This window comes from Varroa jacobsoni, unplaced genomic scaffold (genome assembly GCF_002532875.2).
Source record: "Varroa jacobsoni isolate VJ856 unplaced genomic scaffold, vjacob_1.0 scaffold_843, whole genome shotgun sequence".
In the NCBI taxonomy this organism is placed as follows: domain Eukaryota; kingdom Metazoa; phylum Arthropoda; class Arachnida; order Mesostigmata; family Varroidae; genus Varroa; species Varroa jacobsoni.
In genome coordinates this window covers 2,281-13,112 of record NW_019213745.1, presented here as the reverse complement: position 1 = coordinate 13,112, position 10,832 = coordinate 2,281, and the positions used below count along the sequence as shown (strand labels likewise).

Genomic DNA, 10,832 nt, shown 5'->3' with positions numbered 1-10,832 from the left:
CCTTAAGATTAAGCTGGGCAAGTCATTATTTGACTGTATTAGGAAAACCGCTTTTCTTTTTAAACGATGGTAATTGCTTTAAATATAAGACTGGAATTCTATCGTATAAGACTCTTGTAAAAAAATTCAAATTAGAAAAATCTGCTTAAATCATTGATGGCTTATTGAATAGCCAAGATTGACTAATCGGAGTGTTTGGTATATAATTGCCTGAGGGATCCTTAATAATTTCATTAGGAACTTGACCTGATTGGTGGTTACTATTATTCGATACGGACGCAATCAGTTGCAAATGAGTCTCAAGTGAGTTCTGAGCTGTTTCTTAGCGGATATATACTAGCAAAATCTCATAGAATTCGGTCCCATACACTGCTTAGTTAAGCGATCCTTTGCAGTGCATGTTGTAGTTTGGAGGTTGGAAAACCACTCTTTTAGCTCGTTTATGGTAGCTCCCACTGAATATGTTAAATACCAACGTTGAATACAGTCTACTCGTATGTGATGGCAAATTTTGCATTTGCTTATTAAATTCAATAGTCCACATTAAGGGGTAAAACTGAGTACAACAGTTGTCATAGCCTGCCGAACCTTCAGCGGTCCCCTAGCAATTAGAATTGCCACGCACAGGTTTTTTTTTTTATCAAATCAATGACGGCATAGGTTGAACGCACATTGAAAACACAGGTTTCTCTGCGTCTCGAAAATTAGGTATCTCGTGCGAGTAGTCATTACAAATAGCAGCTTGATACACAATGAGCCAACAAGCGTTCAACTAGCTGAATTGATTGATAACAACATTTGTATAATTGCGAAACTGGCAAGCATTGTTCTCACTTAGACCTGAATGATTATGTCTTGATTATACATGCCTTGTTCCTTGCTCAAGAATTCACTAAAGATCTCAAACCTATAAACTGGATTTTAACCAACTAATCAGTCGATCGAATAACCAAAGATAAAAACCCGCTCATTCTACACATATATATATAATAGAAATCTATTTTACCGGTCGTCAAATTAAACAAAGTTTTCCCTAGCCAAATCAGTTCGATGCTCTTACCACAATTTAATTGTAACACACATTATCTTTTGATTACATAAATACCGCTAATAGCTGATAATAATTATGGTTATTATAATTATGAAATAAACCGAAGACCTAATTTTAATATGTACATGTATTGGATTTCACGATTCAAATAGACAAGTTCAACTACCTTGTTCAAGTAACTTGTTTGCGTTCGATTCCAAAGATTATCTTTCTCGTTCCGTTTCATAAAGTAATAATTTCTATCTATAACGATGAAAAAATAAGTACAAACGGTCTGTTTAACATCTTATTTTTCTGTTTTATTAGAAAGCGTTCGAAGTATCACGTGTCGACGGTACTTACCCATTTGCCCTCGAAACTGAGTTGACGCAAAATAATTTTCCGTATTTGCAACACATTGCATCTGCATTGCAAGAACAATTCGTTTTTCGGAAGCATTTTGCCGAAAGTCCCTTTTTTTCTGTCTCTGCCGAGTAACACATTGTGTAGATATGTGTTTTAAAGCATGTTGTTGAAGGTGCTATTATCATCATTATCTTGCTGATAGGCTCGTCACCATGGTATTCAGCTTGCTTAGTCCATAGGTGCAAAAATAAATAAGTCACATGCCTCTATTATGCTCTAGTGCTTTTTAAATAATTAATTTTCCCATCTTTAACTAGTTTTATTTCGTTTTAATACTTTTGTTTGTTTGTTTTCCCCGCGGCTCAAATGGGGCAGTCCACTGTTGTTGATGCTGTCGTCATCGAAGGTTATCCCAATGCAAAATGTGGAGAATTTGTGTCATAAATATATGTCATTTTTCTATTTCTTAGATCTTTTGCCATTGGCCGGTGCGATGACGGTCTGGCAAAACTAGACAGAGAAGAATCGCAAAACATCTTAAATTCAATTTAATAGAATCACAGGTGATGCATATTCGACTATTCTTTTATGTTGCCAAGCGACTGCGTGCCCACTGCAGTATCCGATAGGCAGTATAAGAAAGTGTGAACATTGAGTTGACCTTCATATTTCTTTATCCTCTAATAATTTTCCAATGGTATAAGATTCCCTCTTGTTGATATTTTACTTAACCTAATGCCCGCCTGAACTAAAATCAGTTTAAAGCCTTCAGTCGTTACTGAATTAAAATTGACTCTCTTTAAGGGTTGAATTTAATTTGAACTTATATTACATCATTAAGGATGACTGTTCGCTTCGCTTAACTCCTAGGTTCGAAGTGTTAATTATTGGTTAGATCCGTTTTCGAATCGATGCATCAATCCTTTCTAAATTAAGAACTCCACTGCGCTATCTGGGGCTGAAGCCGATTTCTAGACGTTGGATTCAGCAGTTGTTGGCATCGCGGTCGACGAGGCCGGTTAAAATCAGATTTCGTCCAGTTCGTCCTCGAGCGATATTTCCGGGAAATTGCCCACCTCAATGTCAGCCGGTCTTACAAAGACGCCATGCTTAGGTTCGCATTTGAAATATCGCACCTCACCCGCAGTACCATCGTTCTTTCCCAATGGTTCATCAAGGCAGACTCCGATAAAGGTCACACCGGGTTTCAGACAAATCTCTCCAATGTACTTGACTTCTCCGCGACGAGCAGGGGTTCCTTTAGTACGTACCTCACAGCGCTTTCCGACCTCGATTTCTAGCGAAATAAAAATCACAAGAAAAACAAACGCCAATTGGTTAGGTGTGAGTTATGCGACTAATTATATAGTCATTACTAGCGAATCAACTATTTGCTACTACTAACTACCGCATTATAGAACTAGTATAAAATATTCAATTGTGCATCACCGATATGGATGCATCGGCGAAGTTCGGCCTAATTTCACTAGTAATACATATTTTCTAGATACAACGTTTACCCTTTAAATTTTCCTTATCCGTCTTGTTTGATTCGTTAACCGTCTTATTCGAAAACCGTCCTAAACCATGTTGTTGCATAAAACTTCGAACGTTATTCACTTGGGCATATCTATCTTCTGAAATTTTCATCTTTTCAACCGCGTCCACTTCGTCAAAAATGCCCATAGAGGGATCGATCACTTTGAGAAGCAGGCCAGTGTCCATCGCGGGGTAGTCACCGATTTTTCTATCATCTTCATTAAGTGCTTCTAGCAGTTGGTTAGGTGATTCTTTGTTACGTAGCTCTAGCTTCATGCGATTGTAGGCAGCACCAGTTAACAATTCTAGCCGCTGTTTTAGCTCGCCTACGGTGATGTTACGATTGAAAGCCCGCTCGCATCCAAGATCGGAACCTTCGGTCGTTACCGTGAGCCTCACAAACTCGGAAGACATCTTTTCCACCTCCATATTCTACGAAAAACACAAGAAAACAGCGCAATTTCATAAAGTCACGAAATTTTAAGTTTACGAAGTCATACATGGAGCTATTCTACAGACTGCTATAAATTAGATTATTTTATTGGTATAACGTCTAGTTAACACAATAGGGTTACGATAAGATTGTACTGGGCCGTTAACATTTTTCTACTCTGGTAAGGCAACAATATCACAGTATAAATACTATTTCAAATTGACTGTTAAACCTGCATGCACATGAAATGATTCTTATTGAAATGACACTTATAGGTAATTTATCTCAACATTGTTGGACTGTTTTATCCGAACGGTGTTTTAAATAACACCAGATACTCTATAAAATTTTCATAATTTTTATTTGCCTTATTCGTATCCCATTCATATCTCAGTAATAGTGGGGTAACCAACTTTAAATCTTGAAGCCATCTTAAAATGCAGAAGGCTTTTTACATTCTTATAACTGAACCGTAAAGGTCCGGCGTGTGTTTATTAAAGGCTCGCCTAATTTAACTTTTACAGATGCGGACTCCCCAGTTTTATATCCGTTCCTCTTACGCCCCGCGCCTCATAGGCGGAACATTTACCTGCATAATTGTGAAGTGTTTTGCAAATTGTAGACAACAGGATGATTAGATAGATTAATTGTTGAAGCCGAGAAGAAGTGCTTAATTGGCTGATGGTGTATTATAAAAAAATGGAGATACGAAATAAAAAAAATCAGGGGTTCAGTGGAGCGTTCATACGAATACTGAACGTGACGGATCGGGGAAAGGCACGCGCATCGACAATTCTATTTATTAGGGCGGTGCTCATCGTAACTTCGAGAAGCACCCGCTTATGCGTAGGCACATTGATACAGGGTCATTATTGGGAAATCTTTAGAAAATCGTTAGACCCTATTCATCTACTGCTCGATCATCGAGACACGCTAACACTTTTCATATAATTTTACATGCATTATATATTTCAGTCACTATAAATTCAGTGCTGGTTATAATTTCTAGCCTGGACATATTCACCAGCACATATTAAGAATATGAACATAGAGCAGCACGCTAACGAAAATGCTAGCAAACCGAATCGCAATGCCTCGATATGAAATTATGAAAAATTCAACACGAATGTCAAGCTGAATTTGCGCTATATATCCCTGTTTCTATACATATGTATTTACATAATTTCAAATATTTTTAAGCTTCGCTAATTATTAACAAGCCGCAATAATATACATAGGCGATCGATTCCAACCGCTTCTTGCTGGTTGAGCAGCGGCCCGAGATAGACATCGCCACTTCGACAACAACTACTGGAAAGCTGCCCAGCGCGTGCATTGAAGGATATCAAGAATCCGCTTTATTCAGGTACTCCCAATTTTGGTTCAATATGAAACGTTACGGGCCGCTTGTAGGCGCGTATTTTGTCTATACCAGATATGTGCTGTATAATGTATTTGCGACCAATGTAGTTTTTATCGATTATACGCCTATATATATTTACAAGCGATATAATCGTATGATGACATCTTAACCATTGCCACCGTGACGGCAAGGATACCTACTTTAATGACCATAGCATTAAGTAACATCGCTACATTGTCTCCGAAAACAGTAGCCGAATTGGCGTTTATGCTTCTTCATCGTTTTTGTCACAACGCAAAATATCATTTGTACTTTAACAATAGAAACTTATGACGTAAAGAAACGTAGACAAACTCCTATGACAGGGGTGCGTTCAGTAAGTAACTAAGCGGCAGGCGGCGCTACCAGTTAATGGAACTCACCGTTGGAAACGGGTCGCGCTGAGGAAATTCCGACAGCTTTTGAATAGACCAGCGTTAGTGGTGTAAAATGCGGTCTGCCAACATCTAATCCATATATCGGATCAGATTGTAAACACGAAACGCATTAAGGCCGCATCAAATACACACCACTCAACAACAACAACGATCTGGTCTAACCTGCCGATTTAATGGTGGGACATTATTACCAAAAAATACAGCATGATAATAACAATCAAAACATCATATCGGCAATGAAGAAGAGCTTCTAACCAACATTTATTGTAGACAGAAATTAATTAATGAGAGAACATTTTTAAAAGATTCACCGTTCAATCGATAATCTGTCATCTCGTAAACGGTTCTGCATGAACTTTGAATATACATTGCACATAGAACTATTTGCAAATTTCTACGGTTGTAGTGTTCTATTGAGACGATATAGAACCTATAGGGCATAGCTCTTTGAGCTTTACACTCCGTGCTAGGTAGACACGATCGAAGTTGACATCTCTAATACGTACGCATATTAAGCATTGCAACGTTGCCGGCTTTTTAACCTATTTTACATACGAAATACGCCAATGCCATTTCTATATGGCATTGGCGTCTATTTCGTATATGGAGGGTTTATCTATCCGACCATATTCAAATCAAACGCTAATATAGAAACGCTATGTGGGGTCAGAACATCAGATAATTGTGACCTTGGTAACCATGTTACTATATATATATATATATGTGTGTCATATGCACAGAGTGGTTGGGGTAAAGTGGGACGAAAATTGTTTGTTTTGTTTATAAACGGTATTAAAATAGAGGCGAATATCTGAATGGATTTATTTGCATATGGCCGCAGAGACATCCTTGACATAGCGTGTTTATTTAGTTCATGAAGCTACTTTATCGCGGGTTCAATTTGTAATTTACGGCATTCACAAACCTGTTTGATCTAATGAATTGAAATCTGCTTGGCTGTGCAGGTTTAGCCAGCCAGCCCTGCACTGATATGTTCATGTGAGCGGATGCATTGCTTTTTGAAGGACATATGGCCAATTATTCGACGCGATAACTGTCCACAGTCCTCGCGACAGTTTCTAGAGCATCCGGATCACAGTACACGGCAATTGAAAAAGGTATCGGGTTTTGGTTACGAAACAAGCCTCAGTAAATGAATACTGGCTGAGAATTTAGTCTTACATATTATGGGAACCCTCTCTTAATCGCGGCGATTTTTGAGATTGAGTCTTGTATTTATAGTGTAAATTTTTCACCGTGAAAGAATCGAAGACGGTCTGCTCTTTTTTACTTCGAAGTATTTAGGTACCAGATGCACCAATCATATCTTTTGACATTAATGTTCTCAGAACGTTTATGCTTGATTTTGTGCCATACGATGTGTAGCAAAGTCTTCGGAAACGATTACAGTCATTTTACTTGCCGCCACGTATCCAAAGACGGCGATAATCAAAAAATGCAATGACATTTTTTCATTTATTGGAGGTGAGGGTTCGTTCGTTGCATTGTTTTCAGCGGTCGTGCACTCAGGAATAATGCTGTAAACCGACGATTTCGGGTAGCTAGATTTTGGGCAGTTCACAGTGTTGGTAGGAGTTTGTCCGGCATAAAAGTACTCAGTAACAGTTAATCTTCGCTCATCAATTGAACATGGGCTACTTGTTTCTACCGTACAAAGAAAAAGTTGCGTTTAACTAAGGCGGCACGCCATTTGATTTTCTAAATAATTCTTTTGCACTGACCTGAGCGACTATCCTTGCTAGGGTCAGACTTAATAGTATTGATTTCCCTCTACAACGACCACTAGGTCACATCAGTAAAATACAATTTCAATTTATTCTGTTATATAATAAAACTGAAATATTTGAATATAAAAAGACGAAATATGAAAATCTTTATTTTAGACACAGGTTCGATAAACATAGCGAAGATGTACCGCTACTACTAAGATGTACTAACCAAACTGTTATAGAACGCATCAAATGCGCTTCGACTTTTCGAAACTGACGATCCGACTCTCGCTACCTATAGTCATGTATTTGATTTTTTTTTATTTGTAATTAGTCATATGCTACGTCGAACCCTGTAAGGGTTTCACGCCCATTTATACGCCTTTGCTTGAGTAATGTTCAACAATTATGAGCGCAGTATAACGCGTCGGTTTCTATAATTGGCGAATTAATCTAAGAGAAATATTATGTACTACACTACACGTATACCTCTCGGTGTACACACAAATCGAAATTACTGAAATAAGACCATATGCTTCGCAGCCTCGGTGAGAAAATCCTTTGACGCCTAATCGTATCTTCCTAAAAGATCTAGTAGGTTTCAATCATTTAAACGTGGTAGAAATCATACAAAGATTTAAGTGGTGAAAAATTGAAGATGCATCTAGTCTTGAAAGGAGAAATTTATTGCTGACCCTTCTCCTACATCGTTTTGCAGTCTGAAGCCTTATTTCTGCACAGTTCCTCTACGAAGCGACCTGAGCTGCATTCGTCGCTGATTTCTTTTACTGCTATTGTTAATGTTATTTGACGAGTTGACTTGCCTCGTGTTGAATGATTCTCTGCGGAACTCATTTTACAGTTACGCGGTGATCGTTTTAGAAGCTAACGCCGGCGGCATATCGCGGCCCCCCCCCCATCTCCGCGTGGCCGCGACAACTCGCATTTAGGAAACGCTCCGACCAATATTCACCTTGCCAAACTATCGTTTGGTTAAGTCTGAGACGAATATCGTCATACAAGTCAATGGCAGCTCGTTTCTGCTTTGGGCAGTTTCACACAGCCAAATATTCCAACAGACTTCGTCATCACAACAAGAGGCAGAAGTTGCTCTGTTGTCAGTCATCGCTCCACGTCGCAGTCCTGTTACCAGGCAAATAAACAAGCTATGATTAAACAGCCCGGTGCCGCAGTAAACGTCCTGCACGTTTCACTGTCATCGCCGTAGCTGTATCCACCATTGCTGTACCCGTCGCTGATGTTCATGGCAACGTCATACTCGTCGTTTTCAGCCACTTCAGCCAGCTTTACCAGTGACAACTGTAACGAAGTAACGGTACAGGACAGAACGGCAAGAAGTTGTATCGCTACACCATATTCGCGAATCCGCAGAAACAGACACCGCAGCGTATCATAGAAATAGCCTGATTTAGTCTAATCCAATGGACTGTGCAATGTTGCCGAACTAAACAATCATTGCGAACTTTATTACAGTCTTCACACATATTTGTTGAGACCTTCCAGATTTCGTTGAAAAAGTGCATACACGCGGACGCGGTCGCGCCCTGTTAGTCGTCTGGAGTTTGAAGCAATCCGAAAATCGATTCGCTTCTCAGACGACTGTCGTTCATTTCGGTTCTTTCTCTCTTTCTCATATATATACATAGAAACACACTGACAACTACGTAACGCCATTGGCAACCCGTGGCTCTAGGGCCAGCAAGCTTATTAGAGCTGGCTTTGATGTGGTTGATTCCAGTAGGAGTATTAATGCTAGCAGCATTTGCAGCACAAATGAACGTAAAAGCAATTTTTTAGTTAGCTGTTAACAAACAGCTAATAAAAATGAATTTTTATTCATTCATTTATTCACAGACGATTCAATTGTACTCACTGAAGTGGCGTGCATTTAAACTTTATTCTATCATTATGCTTCGTGTACAAATAGACCGCTTATGTAACTGAGGAAAGGGGTTTCATGAACTGACGCCTCGTCTCGTTATTGTATATACACACACCGATGATATAATTTTGCACCGTAAGCACTCCACATGTGTCTATAGATTGAATTTACATTTAACAAATAATTTGCGTGAGAATCAATATGTCGATCTTCTTGTTGTTTCGTAAAGCTGGTTATCAATTGAAACGCTAGCCCGTGTGCAGCTAATCGTTTTGACCGATTTGGCTTCTGAATGCAGTTATCGTTACGTTTTGATTATCGATCTCTGTTTTCAATAATATATTTTACCCGCAAGAAAACAATACATTTTCGTGCGCAACGATCTCATCTCGTTTCAGTTTCAAAAAAACTTAAGGAATTTGAATTTAGGTAGAACGAAATGTCTAGCAAAAAAAGTACGACACTTCACATACACATGTTGTACATTTTAAACTTATCTTCACTAAAGGCTAAAGCCCAGCTGGGGTGGGTCTCAGCTAGAAATCAATTGCAGTATGTAGCTTACCTCTCAGGGTACGAAGCATATACCGGCTGATAGCTCATTTGCTGAAACCACCCATTTAGGTTGTAGCGCTCAACGATGATGGTGCCTTAAGATAAACTGCCATTTACTTATTTAACACAATACTGTAACGAACACGACGCCGCTCACGTCATTGGTGACGTTAATTACTAACGGAGATTTCAAAAATCCACCGTAAGCTTGCCCAAGCGCTACAACTATATTGTAAAACCTTTTTTGTTCCAACCATTTAAACGGTTTAATCGGTAACAGAACAACTCTTTTGCTGGTTCTCCGTACAGTGGAAAAAGAAAAGTAGATTTTCTCATGACCACACCCATTGAGTTTTGGTGTTGTGATTGCATTCGCCGGGAATCCGAATCTTACTAAACCTAATTATAAATATAGTTTGGGTTAAGACCTGTTTTTCGGAAACAGCTGTGTCCCTTCACCAAAATACGTTCTGTATCCATAAGGCCGTAGTCAGTGACGACCACAATCGACTCGGATACCTGGCACATACACGAAAATCTCGTTTATTCTCGTCTAACGGCCGGCGAAATATCAAACCAGGCAATGTACACGATCTCACAGACACACAAATTTCTATAGCAATCTGTGTCATTTAGGTATAAATTAGAAATAAAATAAAGGCCAATCTGAACTCGGCCATCAAGATTCGCCGAAAAGCCTGGCTAAATTTTTCGTTACAAAACATACTTCAACCGCATAGCAAACCCATGCGGGAAATTTATCCGAAGTTGACAACTCGGCTTACGAGGACGCGTTTGCTCCCGAGAACGTTTTGAGTAGTTCAGTGGCCACGAAAAGCAATGGTGCTAGCCGACCGACCGCTGTCACGCCCACTCTGCCGCACCGCTGTTGCTCCAAATTAGAGTTCCTGTGGCGACCTCGCTTTGTTTCCAAACCGGAATGTGGTAATCGGAAAATGGCGAAACGTAGGTTTTTGGCTAAAATTTATCCTGAGACTGTCCACTTACCGTTCAGTGATGGAGAGCTTCGAGTTGGTCCTTTTTCTCGGTGTTAACGGACAATTACGCGAAGCAGCACTTATCGATGTTACTATTACACAGGTTCATTAATGCAGCGAAAAGTTACCGATACGGCCAGCTATTCCAGAATGAATCACGAAGAATGATGACGGCTCTGCCAAATAGAAAGAATGATTCGGCCTACTAGCAGAGCAGGGTTCCGGGCGCTTTACCGTTGGTGTCGGTCAGTTTAGAAGCATATATTCATGAACACAATGCATCGATGTTTGTAATTCTACGATTAGATAGATGCGCTAGAATCATAGTGATCCATGAGGGCAAATATGGATAAAAACATGTTACATTGATCACGAAAAGACGGTTGCCAAACGGATAACAGATCTGTTTTATTGCATCGTCTCACCATTTGACTAGATGTCTCATAGGTGCTAAGATGTGAGCCAGCTATCTATAACT

At 39.4% G+C, this 10,832-nt stretch overlaps 1 protein-coding gene across 1 annotated transcript; it reads right to left on the bottom strand.

Moving 5' to 3' along the window:
• Positions 1-1,324: 1,324 nt before the first annotated feature.
• Tbcb (tubulin-binding cofactor B) lies at positions 1,325-10,547 on the bottom strand. Its single transcript, XM_022840038.2, has 3 exons — positions 10,365-10,547; positions 2,917-3,367; positions 1,325-2,693 (listed from the first exon to the last, which is right to left on the bottom strand). Exons 2-3 carry the CDS (start codon positions 3,362-3,364, stop codon positions 2,422-2,424), a joined length of 720 nt encoding a protein of 239 aa, XP_022695773.1. The 5' UTR covers positions 3,365-3,367; positions 10,365-10,547; the 3' UTR covers positions 1,325-2,421.
• Positions 10,548-10,832: the final 285 nt, after the last annotated feature.